Here is a 19012-nt window from a genome sequence, read left to right on the forward strand (position 1 = left end):
TGTCAGCCGTTCATTCCATTACCTATGAGCCACCAATGATGGGTGTGCGTGTATGCCACTGGCTGTCCTTCCTGAATGGTTAGTGCCCCACTTTTGTCAAAGCCCTTGAATTACAGCTGACAGTCCTGACTTCGCTCCCATCTGGGTGTGTTTCCTTTCAACTTCAATGTGGTGGTGTACAGAGGCCAACTGCCAAAACAGTTATCCTTGTTCCAATATTTCTGGCCCTGACTGTATGTGGCATTCCTAGCCTTACAACAGGAAACTACAAAGCATGCTCGGAAAACAGTGACACCTCATTTTAAACAGGGCCACCGAATACTAACTTGTGTACATTTAATTTTGGGAATTGTACAGTCTCTTTCAGGTCATTCATAAAAAGCGTCACACATTAAGGAGTAGGGAGGGATGGCAAAACGACAAGTGGGGAAGGGGAAAAGTTTATGACAAGTGAGGAGGGGGATACTGGTTAGGATGATCATGTGTCTTACTTTACAGAGGATGGCTCTCTATTTCAGGGGATGGCAACCTCTGCCCCACAGGGCTAATCCAGCCCACAGGGTACCCTAATTCAGCCTGGAGAGGGTTGGCCACGCTCCACAAGGCCCTCCCCAAGCCGCACTCCATGGCCTGGGAAGAGAAATCCCGTTATTTCCAATTTCTGATAGGAGATAACAAAGGGATTCCCTCCCATCCCGCACCCAGCTGACCAGGGCTTGAAGGAATGTGTCCTACAAGTCCCTGCAGAATCCCTTCCCATGCCTCTCAAATCCTATTTGGGACATGATTGGCATGGGAAGGAGGGATCTAATTCAGCAGGTGCTTGCAGGAAGTGCCTCCTGCAAGCACTGGCCAATTGTTTTCTCCATGCAGAGAGAAGCATGGGGAGAGGGGGGAGTGGGCACCACCGATAATATCATGGGAGGGGGTGGGGCTTTGGGGAGGGCCCCCGCTAAGTCATCTGACCTACCGGGCTTGGTCCGGGGAGCAATCCAGTCCGCAGACCAAAGGTTGTTCCCCCCCCCCCTTTTTTATTGAAGGCATTCTCTATTCAAAGAGCTGTTCAGCCCAAGCCTGGTTTAAAGATCAAGAACCACTAGAAGGGAGGCGCAAAGCAGGGCTTTCAAGCTGCCTATCAGACAGGGCTGGCCCAAGACATTTTGCTGCCTGAAGTGAAGAACCAGATGGCGCCCCCTCCCATTCCATGTATGAAAGCCACCTGACTGGCCCGATGAATCTGTCTTCAACACTGATGATGGTTCAGCATTCCCCGCTGCACCTGAAGGCAGCAGGCTAACGTAGGGGGCACGGAGCAGGCTGCATGGCACCTAGGTTTTTCCTCCAACACTTTGCTGCCACCTCCCAAGTTCTGTTGCCTGAGGTGACTGCCTCACTCTGCCTAATGGTCGGGCCAGCCCTGCTATCAACAGTGAGCGCCTGGGCAGCAGACTGAGCGGGCACACAGATCACCCCGTTACAGTCTTCCCTACTATGGTGAGGTGTACTGTATTTAAATTATAGTAATTCTTTCCGAATTTGCATCTATACATGTAAATCAACATATGGAAATTTTATGCAATTATGTTTCCTCTTTTACTCTCTTTTTGGTGATATGTATGTGGCCGCCTTAATACTGGTTGAAATGTGACATCACACTCACGTATTTTCTTCTTCAGCGCAATCATTTTTAGTACAGAGATTTTTAGTGCCAACAGGGAAATGTCCTTGATTTCCCATGACCCCCTATTTTTACATGACCTCCCATTTGGTATAATGGTTGCTTGCTTTCCATTCCATTCCATCCCCCTCTCCCTCTCCTGTTCCCATCTCCTGGTCATTGTTTATTTCCTGTACCTGGTTTGCTTCCTTTTATCCATGGAAGAGAATGTCCGTTCACCAGGGAAAGAAGAATATTTTTAACCTAATGAAGAAAGAGTTGCTAAAGGGTAATTTTGGAAAGCGTAACATTGACCCTGTTCGCACACGTCACAGCAGCAAATCATGGGTTAATTAACCCAGGATTTGTGGGGATGTGTGCTGCATGTAAGCCGCTTCCAGTTTGTTGTCCAAACCTAGTCACCCTGGGTTGTTTATGGGTTAAACAACCCAGAGTTAACCTATGATTAGTTGTTAGTAGGTTGTTTATGCAAACTGGAGGCAGCTCACACACACAAGGTAAATCGTAGGTTAATCAATTAACCCAAAATTTGCTGCTGTGACGTGCGAATTGGCCCAGTGTTACACTTTTAGTCCTTTTCTGTGACTTACGTGAAGAATTATCTGCCAACTTAGGGTAACCCTTCATGCATCTGATGAAGTAGACTCTAGCCCATAAAAGCATATGCCAGGCTTCCTCAACCTGGTGCCCCCGCTGGTGTGATTGACTACAACACCCATTATCCTTAGCCAGTACAACCACTGGGAGTTGCAGTCCAACACATCTGGAGGGCGTCAGGTTGGGGAAGACTGGGTTATGCCATAAAACATTTCTTACAGTGCAATCCTATCTCTGTCTACTCAGAAGTAAGACTCATTGAGTTCAATGGGGCTTGATCCTAGGAAAGTGTATATAGGATTGCAGTCACAAGACCTGTTCTTGTTTTGGTTGCAACAGACTAACACAGCTACTCCTTTTGGAAAAAAATACTAGAGCTTGTGATCACCCAACAAAGCTGACTGATGTGGGTCTGAGACTGACACAAAGAAGTATTTCTTTACACAGTGCATAGCTCACTTGCAAAATTGGCTCTAAAAGGGATGACACAAATTAATGGGCTATCGGCAACTACTAGGCATGATACCCAATTGGAACCTCCATGTTCTGAGACAGTACACTGTTGAATACCAGACCCTAAAAACAAAGAATAGGGGAGAAAGAACCACCTTTATGTAGGGATGGGAGAACAACCAATGTTCAATTTGTCAAGGTTCTGTTTTCCACCTCAAAGCTTGTCTCACCTTGTTCTTGCCCCCAAACCCAAGCATCTTTTTTTTCTGAACAGGAAAAGTGCGCCCTTTCGAACACAAAAAATGTGCACTTTTCCAAGCACCCCAACCCCAAACACACTTTCCCCATAGGCTAAAGCATCAAAATGTTTTTGGGGGGAGGAAATGTGCATTTTTGGAAGTGAGTACTTGTGCAAGCATGCACTTTCAAACACAAGCTCAGGAAATTGCAAAAATGTTCCGAGAATTAAAACTCCTGCTTGGGTTTGCGGCTGAATGAGACACGTTCACATGATTTGTGAACAGGAACAAAATTCTCATACATTCCTGCCTTTATCTGCCTCTTATAAGTATCCCAGAGGCATCTGGCTTGTTACTGTGGGAAAACAAATGTTGGGCTAGATGGACCTTAGTCTGATCCAACAAAACAATTCTTAGGTTCTTATGCACCTTGGCTGGGAAAGACAGCCCACTAAGTAAGTGGTTTGAGAGAGCATCTGCCTTTCCTCCAATGAATCCATTTCCTTCTATTTTCTGAAGTTTCTCCTCAATACTTACTCTTTCAGCATAGCCTTTTCAAAAAAGACCTCAGCCTCCCCTTTCCTGCTTCTCCACTCACCTGTTTTCTGTATAGGGTGGCCACTTACAAATTGACAAAAAAGAGGGAAAGCATCACCAAAAAAAAAGGGGGGGGGGAGGACACAGATTTGCATAAAATGTGCACATGCAAATTTATTATGTATAGATGCAGATTTCAAAAGAATTACCATAATTTAAACAGAAATGCAATGCATCTCACCAGAAGGGGGAAGACTGTGACCAGGTGAGCTGTGTGCCTGCTCTATCTCCTGCCCAGGTGCTAATGGTTGATGGGAAATTTCAAGGCCCCTGTTTCCTCTCCCTCCTTATGGTTCTTCATCTTTAAACTAGACAGCCCTTCAAACAGAGGATGCCTTCAAATAGAGGCCTATATCTATCTGATCCCCAATACTGATTTTAACCAGGCATAGACTTCTTTCCAATCCTTGTCCTAGTCATCTAAGGACTGCTTCACATGAGATTATTTTTTGTGTAGGAAAACTATGCACACACTGTCAAAATGGGACAAACACACAGACACATGGAGAAACAGATTTGTGGGAGGGAGGGGAATAGTACAGAGAGATTTTCAGTAGGGAAGGCCAAGATTATTAACAAGGTTTACAGGGCTGATATCCAATATATTTAAAAACTGAACTGCACAAAAAGCAGTTTATATTCAAGGAGCATTTGATGCGGCTACTGTGTTACATGCCTCAGAATAGCTCCAATGTTTTCAGCACAGACCAGTCCCCCTTTTCCAAAAACACAAATACAAACAAAGGGATTTGTGGTTTTGCGCATGCATATCTAGTACATGAGTGTATTTAACTATTTACACCAAGGGTGGGCAATTTGTGTTTTGGCCTACAACTCCCATCAGCCCTAGCCAGCATAGCTAATGGTGAGGGCCATTTGGAGTCCTAGGCCAAAATATTTGGAAGACCACAAGTTGCCTACCTCTGGTTTATACCAATAGCCACCCAGTGTAGAGAGCCAACGATTTCGCCCAAGATATGAGTGCTCCACAAGGCCAAATTAGATATAATGGGAGCAACCACATTTGTTATTTACATGTCTTTCCTATTCACATGTAAAGCACAGGGTGGGTGGGGGGGTTCTAGTTTTTACATCAAAAGACGAGTGAATATGAGGGGAGCATAACTCTCTCCCCTGCCATACCTCCCCATTCCCAGTCTGTTCAAGTACCTTTCTCCCAGTCTGGCTGATACCAGGCGTGAGCTACGGTGCGGGTTGGGGATGTGCCTGAAGTCATGGAGTGCAGGGAGGTAAGGCAGGGGAGGATTCTGTACCTCTCACCCATATGCCTCTCTTGATGTTAAAAGCAGCCCACCCCTCAATATACTTGAACAGCACAGACACATGAATAGACAAATATGGCCGCCCTGACCGCTCTACTTTGGTCCCAATGAATTAACACATGCAAAGTGAAACACAGAGGGAAAGACAGAAGGGCCCCCACACACCAGGGCTGGCTCCAAGTTTGAGGGGGGCCCTGGTCAAAGTGCTCTCTGGTGGGCCCCCTCCTCTGTCAGTAGGCCCTGGAAGGCTTGCCTCATGTTGGCGGTGACAGTCCTCCAAGCTGCGCTGGGTAGCAGGGTTGCTACCAGTCTGCACTGGGTAGCAGAAAATAGAAGGAATGGTAGCACCATTTTAACCTCCCACAATGCCCAAGAGTGACACCACACTGGAGGCATTGTGGGAAATTAAAATGGTGCCTAGACTCAGAGTGCCGGGCCAGAAAAAAAAAACCACTAAAGAGAAGGCAGGCATTGGCAGGGAGCTCTGCCAGGCTGCTGGGGGCCTACTCAGTGCCTCAGGATGTCAGGTGAGGTGCTGATGCCAGCCCTGCAATGCACATGCCTCCTACCCCAAACAGCAGGGCTGCTTGGCTGCCACTGCCAGTAAATAAATGTCACATAGCAGCCAGAGGTTCCCAAACCTTAGCTATAGCTAGCTAAAAACCCATCAATTTGGCTGGGACATTTTGGGAAAGAGGTTCCTTCTCCCTCCCATTCCCTGTGTTCCAGTTGTTCTTCCCCATTTTCTGGCTCCACTGCTAACATTCCTGCTTACAGACCAGGGCTCTAGACCAGGAGTAACCAATGTCCATATGCTTGGGAGCCACTTCGTTCTCCAGGGCACAGGCTAGGAATCAGAAGTGTATTTTGCTACTCAGAATATTTACTCCTTAAATTGGCTTACGTGGTTTTCTCCCCACCCCACTTTATCCTCATAACATCCCTGCAAGATAGGATAGACTGAGGGAAAATGAGTGGCACAATGACACCCAATGGGCTTCATGGCTGAGTGGGTATTTGAATCTTGGTCTCCCGGGTCCTAGTCCAACACTCTAACCACTACACCATGCTGTCTCCGTTTGTAAATATATATATATATACACACACACACACACACGCACTTGCCCGCACACACCAATCTATATCTATAATTATTTTCCTTATGAGTAAAACTCATGAGTGAAATCAGAGGCAACGTTTCGACCACAACCCTTGGTTACAATTTCAGTAGGAGCTAAATAAAATTGTTTCAGAGGCCAAAGCAAGGCTACGCATCATCAGCTGGCTTTCCCCAATCCAGGCCATGAATCTCACGCTGCCTAGCAGAGCATCCCTTTTAGCAAGTAGGGACTTATTCTCTCTCTCTCTCTCTCTCTCTCTCTCTCTGTCCTATGGTAGTACCACTGACAGGCTCAAGGCAATGCGTCTCTGACTTCATGCACAGAGACGTATTGCTTAGAGCGGTTTCCATCGCTTGACCGTACTAGAATGTGCCTGAGACAGGTTTACAGAAAATAGCCTGGTAGCCTTGCCGTACTGATGATGCCTGGATCCTATCTTGATATTGTATGGCATGTAGCAAACTGACAGTAATGCTGTAGGGCCTACCCTTCAAGCAAAGAGACGATGCACAGATTCCTTAGGGAAAAGAAGACAAGTGGCTTGGGGTTAGTCCTTGGGAAACGTGGGCTCAAATACTCTGCTCCTCCAACCAACTTCCCAGGCAAGAACGTAGGAAGCTGCCTCATACCAAGTCAGAGCATCTAGCTCAGTGTTCTCTACACTGACTGGCAGCAACTCTCCAGGCTTTCAGAGAACAGTTTTTTCCAGTCTTACCTGGATATGCTCTACTCAGTCTTGCATTTAAGACGGCAACCGGGAATTCCAGGAAGACAAGTCAGCAGGCTGGCAGAGGAGGAATGGATTGTTCCATCCCTCCTTTGCCAGCCCAATTGGTTTCCATGCTAGCCACAGAGGAAGGAAAGCCACTTTCTCCACGACCAGCATAAAATGCAGTGGATGGGGAGAGGAGGGACAAATCGTAGAAAGTACTATTTTTTTACTACCATGTTAAGAGGCTAATAGCCTGCATTTCCTTACTGGCCATAGAGGAGGGGGCTTCCTTCCCCCATGGGTAGTATGGAAATGCAGGGTACTGGCCTGTTAGCAAGCTAGTAAATATTTTTGTAGGCCAGTAGTTTTGTGGACTTATTTACAAGGCTGTCTCTACCACTGAGCTAAAGTCCTCTACTACCTTTTGCAAAGTGCCCTTCTTCACTTGCTTATATGCATGTTTTTGTTTTAATGCATTGGAGATTCATGAGGGAGGGAGCGTCAAAGCTAATCAACGGGACTTCATTTCAAACAAGGCTTAATTTCAAATTTACTCCTGGAACCTATTTTTAGTACCAAGGGTCAGCCTGGGAACATGTTGAATTGCCACCTAGAATTTATAAGCTTAGGCAGGGATAACATATACCACAACCTAATATTCATAATATTCATAAGGAGAGATTTTTGGAGTACTATCAACATCGAGATAAATGGCAAGATAGATATTTCAATTTCTCTGCCTTCCAAAGCAGCCAGCAATGAAACCCAGCTACACAAAATTAATATAAAAGCAAAACACATTGAAACAAGATAAAATACAAAACATCAAATTCAATGTATCAAGGCAAAAAAGGACCAATTTCTATTACGCCTTAAATGCCCACCCAAACAAATAAGTTTTGATGTGCTATGTGACTCCCCCCCCTGCCCGATAGAATGACCACAGCAGCCCACGTTCGCACAATCCTGGTAAGAGGCAAGTATTTGGGGTCAAGAATTGGGACCCCTCCAGGTAACAGTGATGCTGTTAGGGCAGGACTTTGGGACAGAGGTCCAGGGAGGGCCCCGAAACCCAACAGGGCTATATTACCACATTTCAAAATAAGCGAAGTAATACACATTGCCATCTAAGGGTGCTGTTGCACTCATGCCTGGCTTGTGGGTCCCTGGACGACAGCTGGTTGGCCACTGTGTGATCAGAATGCTGGACTAGATGGACCCTGGGTCTGATCCAGCAGGGCTCTTCTGATGTTCTTATGTTCTAAAGAGCCCCCCTCCCCAATACAACCATTAAGCCCAGAGACTAAAATTACCTAACTGCGCCACTGCCAGGTAAGTCTGAACTCTGGCCATTCTTGTTTGAGCAACTAAGCCCCGTTGGAAAGAGTTAAGCAGCCAGGCCTGAAATTACATTAATAACCCTAGATCTGTGGGGCAGGGTGCAGCTGAGGTGACGCCTCCTTCTGTTTCCACTGTTAATGATCTACTATGGGAAACCAGAGAAAGAAGCAGAGAGGAACACGCTCACTCACTCACTTGCACACGCACTTTGGCTCTATTATTTCATTGCTCAAAAGGTGTTCTTTTGTATAGAGGTGACATGCTTCTTTGCTACCTTACCTCGAAACTGCAGGCTAGTGAGCCCCCACCCTCCCACGTCCACCCCCACCCTCCCACGTCCACCCCCAACATTACAGAAAAGAAGAAAAAACACTCACCACCAATGTTACATGGTAGCTAATAATAGAATCCCAGCTAATCCGGAAGGAAGCTTGTGGGAGACAGTCAGAGGTCACTGCCATACGTTTCTTTTAAAGCTACGTCAAATAATAATAATAATAATAATAATAAAAACCCACAACAATTGACCATCACCACCCCCTCTGCTTCTTCTGTCTTCTGTTTATGTCTCTTCCTCCCCACCCCCCCACCCCAATCCCTTTACAGGCTAGTGCAATTAAAAATGAAAAAATACAAATACAAAACAAAGCAATAAACACCGCCCCCCAACAGGAAAACATAAGATCTCGCCCCTCCTATCCACACGCACACAATCACAACCACAACCCCCTTTCTTCCTAAACGCTTTTGCAAAAGCTTGTATCTGCAGCCCCTTCCCCAATAAGGCCCCGTCAAGAATACCGTTATATGGAACAATAGAAATGAGAATACTTTCAGTGTGTACTTTCAATGTATAATAACAACAGTAGCAGCAGTAATAATAAATTTATCTCTTCACCCCCCTCCAGCTCTTATTCCTTCGCGTCTAACCCCCCCCCCTTCTTCTTCTTTTGCTTAAAGCTTGCAAAGGTTTCAGTGTGATGATAGACTGGGGGGTGGGGGTGGTATTATCCTATTTAACCCCCATCTGTGTGTGTGTGTGTGTGTGTGTGTGTGAAATCTTATTCTGGCAAAGCCTCAAGAGTTAGAACGCACACAGGGTCTTGCCTGGGGAAGGGGGGAGGCGGAGGGTCGGCAAAGGTGTCTCGCGGGAGGGGGGCTCTTACCTTGATGCACCGCCACGTTACATCCATGTCCATCACAGTACACCAGGGGGTTTTCTGCCCAGCCCCGCTCATCAGAACAGACGCAGCAACCGCCCACCATCTCCTTCATTCTTCCATAAGTTTCTCCTGTGCTGATTTCCCCGCCACCAGCTCCTGTTGTGTTGTGTTGTGGCCGCTGCTGTGAAGGTTGTCTCGCTCCCCCGTCCTTTTATTCTTTTCAGTCCCGGATTTCTGCCTGCCTCCGATCCGCTATATATATATATATATATATATACACAGACGCACGCACGCACACACACAATCCCACTAGGATGGGGGGAAAAGGAGAGGGCTGGGAAGCCTCCCCCCAGGGCAGAAAAGCCACATTGTTATTTGCAAGCGAGAGCGCGGCGGCGGCGGCGGCGGCGGCATTGCTGGCGCGGAGAGCCCGAGCAGACGCGGGTGCTGGTCCCCGTACACAGCGACGCACTCACATCTCCCTACACTGCGAGGCGCCCGCCCGCGCGCACACGCACACAGCGTCGCCAGGGCTGCACACAGCCCACAATCATCATGGCTCCGTGCGCCTGTAAAGTCTTCGGTTCAGGAACGGTTGCCACGCTTGGGAGGGAGATTTTTCTGTTTCCTTCCTCCACCCTACGCCTCGCTGCAATTATGGAACGGGGCTGAGGAGGGTCTCTCTCCCTCTCTCCCTCTCCCCCACGCCCCACTTCGTCCTCCTCTTCTTCCTTTCTCTTTATCCAGGGGAACGGATCTGGCATCTAAAGTGTGCGCGCAACGTTGTGTTTGCGTGCTGTTGTTCCATCCGGAGCGGTGAAGCAAGGACCAAAAAGAAGAGAGAGAGAGAGAGAGAGAGAGGGAGGGAGGGAGGGAGAAAAGGGTGTGTGTTTTTTGAAGAAATATCTCCCGCCCCCTTAAATCCTGTTATCTGTAACAACATTGACAGATAGGGGCTCCGCCAGCGCCACCCTTTGGCGGGTTGGGGGGGGGGGAGACGATCTTCACAAAAAGCGCGTGCGGGTTTCAAAACCTTGATATTGAAACCAGTTTATTATATTTTGCAAACTTAGGCAAAGTGAGGGAATGAATCATTAAAGAGAAATTGGGGGGGGGGGGGAAATACCCAGAAGTAACAGGTGGGTAATACGCGTTATGAGGGACGAAGGGAAAGTGCGCAAAGAAAAATGGAGTTGAGTGTTAAGTAGATTTGGGGTTATACTTGAAAGGGGCATCTGTGATAGGACTCCTAGCCTGGAGAAAGGAAGGCTGTGGGGAGACTTCTCTTCAAAGATCTGGAGGGTTTTCTCAAAGAAGAGGGCAAAGAGGTGTTCTCTGCTGCCCCCAAAGAGCAGGACAAGATCTAATGGGCTTAAGGGACAGGAGGGTAGATTTTGGTTGAACATTAGGAGAAACATCTTAGAGCAGAGGCATTGCAGTGACAACAAAGGTCCACATAGTTAAAGCAATGGTATTCCCCGTAGTAACTTATGGCTGCGAGAGCTGGACCATAAGGAAGGCTGAGCGAAGGAAGATAGATGCGTTTGAACTGTGGTGTTGGAGGAAAATTCAGAGAGTGCCTTGGACTGCAAGAAGATCAAACCAGTCCATACTCCAGGAAATAAAGCCAGACTGCTCACTTGAGGGAATGATATTAAAGGCAAAACTGAAGTACTTTGGCCACATCATGAGAAGACAGGATACCCTGGAGAAGATGCTGATGCTAGGGAAAGTGGAAGGCAAAAGGAAGAGAGGCCGACCAAGGGCAAGGTGGATGGATGATATTCTGGAGGTGACAGACTCGAGCTTGGGGGAGCTGGGGGTGGTGACAGCCGACAGGAAGCTCTGGCGTGGGCTGGTCCATGAAGTCACGAAGAGTTGGAAGCGACTGAACGAATAAACAACAACAAATAAGACTTATAAAGCCTACACGGTTCAGAACCACAGTACCTGACAGAACGCCTCTCCCAGCACGAACTGACCCGCACCCTATGCTCTGCATCTAAGGGCCTCCTCCAGGAGCCTTCTCCAAGGGAGGCCCGGAGGGCGGCAACAAGGAGGGCCTTCTCGGTGGTGGCTCCCCATTTTTGGAATAATCTCTCTGAAGAGGCCCACCTGGCGCCAACATTGTCATCTTTTTGGCGCCAGGTTAAAATAGCCCTCTTCTCTCAGGCATTTGGCAGCGTATAATAAGTCTCTTGATGGTCTCTGGCTGATTGTTTTTATTTTAAATATATGTTGTTGTGTATGTTATTTGTTCTATGTTATTATGTGAATGGTTTTATATTTTATATAGTGTATTTTAATGGTTCTTAATTTTTGTGACCCGCCCAGACAGCTTCAGCTATGGAGCAGTATAGAAATATAATAACATAATATTGGAATGAATGAAGAACGTTCTGACAATGGAACCCATAAACTACAGCAGGGGTGTCAAATCTCAGGCCTGTGGGCCAAATCTGACTCACCTGGGGTCCCAATCCAGCCCTCCAGGGTTTCCCAGATGGCCACGCCTCCTTCCCCTGGCTGTACCCCTTTTCCTCAAAGTCCGATCTTTTGGTGGTTTCCCTATTTTAGCACAGGTTTTTACCCCATTCCAAAATGCCTCTTCAAAAGCTGAGTTACAGCCAGTAAGAGCATTAAGCTAAAATATACTGGTGTTTTTGGCCCCGCCCCTTTCATCCACACCCACTACTGCAATGACACCCCTGGCAGCTTCTCAAGCCTGCCAGTCTCTGCCTTCCATTATTCCCATTCTCTTGGAACACGGGCGAATGACTGGGCACAGCGGGTGAAGTTCAATCCTGTGACTAGGCAGAAGCATAATCAACTTCAGAGTTCAAATTATGGGGAACAGATTTATTTAAAGCTGTGTAAGAGAATGGATCAGTGGGGGCTGGTGGCTCCGATGTCAGTGGGGTGGTGGATCCACTCCAGGTTTCAGTCAGAACCAGTCAGAACTCTAAAGGAGCTCTCCAGGGTACTAACCCCTATTCTGACCCTCCAGAGATTAAATGATGAATTTACCCCATACTTTTGTGTGTCTCTCTGGAAGGCTTGATGTGAATTGCCTGGGATGTCAGCTGTAGATACTTATATAAGTCACTAAGGATGCATTCCTATGTATGTTTAGACAGAAATAAGTCCTACAACTCCCAGCATTCCCCAGCCAGCCACTCCAAGAGCACCAGGTTAGGGAAGGCTGTTGTATAGTGCAGTGGGGGAATGTACTTTTTCTTTTTTTGAATGCAGCTTTATATTTCCTCTGTTCTAGTGGAGGATGGTGGCTCCGATGTCAGTGGGGCTGGAGGAGAACGGGGGGACCCAACCAATCAGGAGGGGAGTAAACTTTCCTTGGGACACCTGAGGGTCACCTCACACAAAGGATTTCGCCATTAGCCCCTGCTGCCAAGAAGTGTGGATGGGAGCAAACTTGAGGCTTTTATTACGCAATCGCCTTGCTTCATTCATGGAATATTATGGAGGATCCAGATGACCTCGTCTTCCATGTGTAACCCTCCCATGACTTCTCACTGCTTCTTCTGTCTTTTCTCTTACTGTGGAAAGTCTGTTCAGAAAGAAAAGGCAGAATCGCCGCACAATGACTTTTGCTTGTTAGGATTAGGATCCCTCTGTCTGGAAGCATCCTTGGTTTCCTGCCAGCCTGGTTTAACCAAGAGCAAGAAGGCATCCCTTTGTATCATTGGGATGTGAGTTGAGACATGACCGCTTCCTTTTGCTGTTATGGAAGAAGAAGTCCTTGAGCATAAGAGTGCTCAAAGAGACAGGGCAGTAGTAGCTCTGGCTTCCGTCGCAGCAGCAGCCATCTGTTGACGATGCTGTAGCTCTGGGTTTCCTGCAGTGAGCAGTGGGCTGGACCAGATGGCCTTTGACGCCCCCAGCTCCAGCTCTATGATTCTTCAGGACAACCATTTTCATGCTCATGGCTGGAAATGCAGGTAGCATTCCATCAGAACAGATGCAGCAACCACCCACCCAGGTTGCACTCCCCTTCCTCCTGCCTGGATAAACTTGGGACGCTTCTACCAGGACATTTTCTTGAGCAATGCCCCATGGAAGTGATGTGGAGCAGTGCAGGAGAACTCTCGGGGGGGGGGGGCTTTCCGGTGGGTTGTGCCCCATCAGAACAGAAGAGGAGCCCGGCTGAATCAGACCAAGGTCCATTTAGACAAGCATCCTGTTTCCTACAGCGCCCAAGCAGATGCCTCTGGGAAGCCCACAAACCGGACATGGGGCAGAGTAGGAAGAGCCCTCTCCTGCTGCTGCTTCCCAGCAACTGGGACTCAGGGGCAGTGCCCTGGGTTTTGGAGGGCCCTTGGTCAAGACACCCTCCAGGGGCTCCCTGCCTAAGCGAGGCCACCTTCTCACTGCCATGGTCACCAGCTTCCGTTGCTAACATCATCATCGCTAACGCTTGCTTGGTGGGCAGAGAGCCAAGTAGGTGGCAGCATCTACCACTTGTCCTTCTCATCACCTCTGTTGTCTGGGCCAGATGCACAAGCAGGTTGCAATGGTGAAGAGGAGGAACACCTCTAGGGGACTCTTGTCAGTGGGCCCCTGCTGGAGTGTGGGCCCTCAGCACGTGCCCAACCATGCCTACCTTTGATGCTCAGTGACATACTGCTTCTGAACATGGATGTATTATTCAGCTAACTTGGGTAATACCCGTTGGTAGACTTCTTCTCCAGACAAGACTGGTAAACTTGTTCTCCTTGTCTAATCCCCTTTGAAAAGCCATGATTGATGTGCAGAAGGTACTAGGATTACTCCCCAACATCTCAGGTAGTGAAGATGAAAACGTCTCTTACCTGAGAGCTCAGAAAGCTGCCAGTCAGAGCAGACAAAGCTACCTTCAATCTTTTCAGGCCTTGGGGCCCACCATGAACACAAAGCTGCAACACAGGACCCACTTTTAATTGTCTTACTGTTTATGTCTGCCTCTCTTGCAGGGGTGTTGCTAGGTACTTACAAGTTTCGGGGGCCAGGCCCATGGGACACAAATCTGCATAAAATCTGCATTTGCTCATTTACATCTATATATTAATTAATTCATTTCACGTATTACATTTCTGTACTGCCCTATAGCCAAAGCTCTCTGGGTGGTTCACAAAGATTAGAAACCATTAAAATTACATGACACAGAATGTAAAATCATTTACATAAAACATATAAACAGACAGCACACACAGAGACAATCTAAAAACAATTTTTAAAATATTCAACCAAAGACAGTCCAGGATCTGATTAAAAACTCATCATATGCTGCCAAATGCCTGAGATAAAAGGCCAGTTTCAACCTGGCGCTGAAAAGATAACGTTGATGCCAGGCAGGCCTCATCAGGGAGATCATTCCATAATTGGGGGCAGGGGCCAACCCTGAGAAGTCCCTCTTCCCTGTTGCCACAAGGCTCCCTCAGAAGAGGCACCTGGAGGAGGTCCTTGAATGCTGAGCATAGTGTACAGGTCGGTTCATGCCGGAAGAGGCGCTTAGTCAGGTATTGTGGTCTCAAGCCATGTAAGGCTTTAAAGGTCAAAATCAGCACCTTGAATTGGGTTCAGAAACATACAGGCAGCCAGTGCAAGTGAGCCAGAATTGGTTTTATATGTTCAGACCTTCTTGTGCCTGTTATCAATCTGGCCGCTGCATTTTGCAGAAGCTTCAAAGGCAGCCCCACATAGAGTGCATTGCAGTAATCTAACCTGGAGGTTACCAGAGCATAGACAATTGAAGTCAGGTTACCCTTGTCCAGATAGGGGCATAGCTGGGCCAGCAGCCAAAGTTGATAGAAGGCACTCTGTGCCATTGAGGCCACTTAAGCCTCAAGTGACGAAGATGGCTCCAGGAGGACCCCCAAGCTATGTACCTGCTCCTTTAGTGCAACCCCATCCAGAACAGGTTGAGCACCTTCCATCCAGTCAGGAGAACCACCCACTAACAGCATCTCAGTCTTGTCTGGATTGAGTTTCAGTTTATTAGCCTTCATCCAGTCCATTGTCGCAACCGGGCGCCAATTTAGCACATCCACAGCTTCACCTGAAGAAGATGAAAAGGAGAAATAAAGCTGGTATCATCAGCATGGGGGCGCGGTGGCTTAGTGGTTAAGACGCTGAACTGCAGACTGGAAGGTCAGCAAGACAGCAGTTCAAGACCCGAGTGCCGCGTGACGGAGTGAGCTCCTGTCTTCAGTCCCAGCTTCTGCCAACCTAGCAGTTCGAAAGCAAGAAATTGCAAGTAGATAAATAGGTACCGCTTCGGCGGGAAAGGTAACAGCGTTCTGTGCACCTCGGTGTTCAGTCATGCCGGCCACATGACCACAGAAGCGTGTTCGGACAGCGCTGGCTCTTCGGCTTAGAAATGGAGATGAGCACCACACCCTAGAATCGGACACGACTGGTTGGGGACACCTTTACCTTTACCTTTTTATCATCAGCATACTGATGAAGACACACTCCAAAACTCTGGATGACCACACTCGTGTAGATGTTGATTAGCATGAGGGACAAAACTTACCCCTGCAGAACCCCATAGTGAAGAATCCACAGGCCCAAGCAATATTCCCCAAGTACCACCTTCTGGAGCCAACCATCCAAGTAGTAGCGAAACCACTGCAATGCAGTGCTTCCCACTCCCAGCTCAGACAAGTGTCCCAGAAGGATACTGTGGTCGATGGTATCGAAAACCGCCAAGAGATCAAGGCGAATCAAAAAGGTCACACTCCCCCTGTCTCTCTCCCGACATAGGTCATCATACAGGGTGACCAAGACTGTTTCCATGCCTGAACCCCATCTAAAATGGATCTAGATAATCAGTCTCATCCAAAAGTGTCTGGAGCTGGGTGGTACCACCCACTCAAGAACCTCGCCCAGGAAAGGAACATTTGCCACTGGCCTAAAATTATTAAGATTTTCTGGGTCCAGGGAGGGTTTCTTCAGGAGTGGTCTCACCACAGCCTCTTTGAGGCAGCCCAAGACCACCCCTCTCGCAGGGAGGCATTAATCACCTCCCTGGCCCAGCCAGCTGTCCCTTCCCTGCCTGTTTTTATCAGCCAAGAGGGGCAAGGATCCAGTACAGAAGTGGTTGCACGAATCTGTCCAAGCACCTTGCCAACGTCCTCAAGCTGTACTAACTGAAGCTCATCCAAGAAAACTGGACAAGGCTGTGCTCTGGATATTTCACCAGATTCACCTGCTGTAACACTGGAGTCTAAGTCCCGGCAGATGCAAGAGATTTTATCCTGGAAGTGCCTAGCAAATGAATTTCAGCAGGCATCAGATGGGTCTACAGCGTTCTTAGGGCCAGCATGTAATAGGCCCCGGAAGACCCTTGAAAAGCTCTGCTGAGCAGCACATAGAGGGCTTAATAGAGGCAGTGATATGTTGTGTCTTTGCTGCCCTCACTGCCCCTGAATATATCTTGCCATAGTGGTTGCACCCACTAGGAGTTCTTCTCCATCTGCACTCAAGCCGTCTCCTATTTTGTTTCATCACTCTCAGCTCTGGAGTATACCACAGAGCAGCACAAGTTCTACGCAGGAGAGCTGCTCAGGAGCAATCATGTCAACTGCCCTGGTCATTTCTGCATTCCACAGGTCAACCAGGGTTTCGACAGGAGAGCCAGCCATATCGGCCAGAAACCTCCCCAGAACAATCTGGAAGCCATCCGGATCCATTAGCTTCTGGGGCAGACCATCTTGCAGGGGGGAAAAGCTGCAGTGGGGAAAACCTCACCAGGCAATGATCTGACCATGACAAAGGGACTGATATTCAACCTGTTCTGGAGAGGGTTGCACTCCCCCTAAAGGATCACGTTCATAGTTTGGGGGTGCTCCTGGATCCAGAACTGTCACTTGAGGCACAGGTGAACTCAGTGGCACGGAGCACTTTTTATCAGCTTAGGCTGGTATACCAACTACGCCCTTATCTGGACAGAGATAGCCTAGCTACAGTTATCTGTGCTCTGATAACTTCTCATCTGGATTACCGCAATGCGTTATACATGGGGCTGCCTTTGAAAACGGTCCGGAAACTTCAGCTGGTCCAAAATAGGGCAGCAAGACTGTTAACAGGGACTGGCCAATGAGCTCATATTATGCTGGTACTTTTCCAGCTGCACTGGCTGCCAGTCCATTTGCAAGCCCGATTCAAAGTGCTGGTGTTAACATTCAAAGCCCTTAACGGCTTGGGGCCAGGTTATCTGAAGGATCGCCTCCTCCCATATGTGCCTGCCCGGACCTTAAGATCATCTCCAGATGCCCTTCTCCGTGAGCCTCTGCCAAAGGAAGTGAGGCGGGTAGCTACTAGGAGGAGGGCTTTCTCTGCTGTGGCACCCCGGCTGTGGAATGAGCTCCCTAGTGAGGTTCACCTGGCATCTACATTGTATTCTTTCCGGTGCCAGGTGAAGACCTTTTTATTTTCCCAGGCATTTTAACTTTTTAGCTCTTTAGACTTTTAGCTTTGCTGTTTTAAATCTGTATTTTAAATCCCTGCAATGCTGCTAGTTTTTATTCTGGTTTTATTCTGGTTGTATTGTCTATTCTGGTTGTATTTTAATGTTTTATATATTTTGTCTTGTTTTATTGTGTGCTCTTTGTTTTAATTTTTGTGAACTGCCCAGAGAGCTCCGGCTATTGGGCAGTATAGAAATGAAATACATAAAATAAAATAAATAAAAACAAAAATAAACTGATGCATAGTCCCCGCCTTCAGATCACCATCTCTTTGACCAGTTGACAAAACCAAGTCTAGGGTATGCCCCGCTACATGAGTTAGGCCAATTACATGTTGGAACTCTCATGGTTGTCACAGAGACCATGAAATCCTGAGCTGCCCCAGACAAGGTGTTCTCAGCATGAACGTTGACATCCCCCAGAACCAGCAGTCTGCGGGATCTTAACAGCACAGCTGAGACCACTTCCATCAGCTTAGATAGGGAGGCTGTCGAGCAGCGGGGTGGGTGGTACACCAACAGAATCCTCAGTCTGTCTCGCTGACCCTACACAAGGTGCAAACACTCCAGACCAGTAGTCAGATGGACAGGGAGCCTGCAGAGTGAGAGGGAACTCCTATAGACCACAGCAAAAAATCCCCCCCCCCAGCCCTCAAGCCTACCTTGATGCTGAACCAAGTACCCCAGTGGGCAGAGCTGAGAGAGACTAACTCCTCACCCACCCACCGAGGTCTCCGAATATGCACATTTAGAAATAATTATGAGGATTTATTTAAATTTCACAGGAGGCAAAGCGAGACAATTAATTCAGTATTTATTATATATTTATTACATGTATAGCCCACCTTTCTCATCCAAATCATCTCAAATAAAATATATTCTTTAGTTAATTGCACACTGCCTCAAATCATCCCAAACCATTTATCTTCAAAGCTTAATTCCCACATAGGGAAAGCTTTTGGGGTGGGGGGAGTTGACTCTTCTCCCCTCAGCTGCAATCCCCCTTGAAAATTGACCCCTGCTTGGCAATTAAGCTGAAACATCTTTTATCAGCACCAATGGACATTCAGGAATAGTTCTGGAGCCCTGTGAAATAGATTGAGGGAACGGGTCCCCATGGGCCCAGGCCTAGCAATGCCTCTCTCCTGTTCCATGTACAAAAGTCAACTGGACTGTTTCTTCAACAATGACAATGAGGCAATGTCCTCCATCACACCTGAAGGCAGCAGGCTAGCTTAGGGGGCGAAGGGCAGGCTGCATGGCCCACAGCCCGTTCCTCCAACACCTTGCTGCTGCCTCCTAGGTCTGCCGCCTGAGGCAACCGCCTCACTCTGCCTAATGGTAGGGCCAGCCCTGGCCTC

The 19012-nt window shown here is 47.8% G+C and overlaps 1 protein-coding gene across 6 annotated transcripts in view; it reads right to left on the reverse strand.

Moving 5' to 3' along the window:
* Positions 1-9990, reverse strand: part of MLLT6 (MLLT6, PHD finger containing) — a 145367-nt gene extending 135377 nt beyond the window's left edge. For 3 of the 6 annotated variants that reach the window (XM_084804713.1, XM_084804715.1, XM_084804711.1), the window contains exon 1: positions 9188-9658. In XM_084804713.1, coding sequence (XP_084660839.1) covers positions 9188-9296 — 109 coding nt within the window. In that variant the 5' untranslated portion in view covers positions 9297-9658. Of the gene's footprint in view, positions 1-8398; positions 8498-9187 lie in introns of those variants that run through there. The other 3 variants (XM_084804714.1, XM_084804712.1, XM_084804716.1) reach the window with 2 other exon arrangements.
* Positions 9991-19012: the final 9022 nt, after the last annotated feature.

The sequence above is a fragment of the Heloderma suspectum genome, chromosome 6 (genome assembly GCF_057233095.1).
Source record: "Heloderma suspectum isolate Gila_16-S chromosome 6, 16-S_ref, whole genome shotgun sequence".
NCBI lineage: Eukaryota > Metazoa > Chordata > Lepidosauria > Squamata > Helodermatidae > Heloderma > Heloderma suspectum.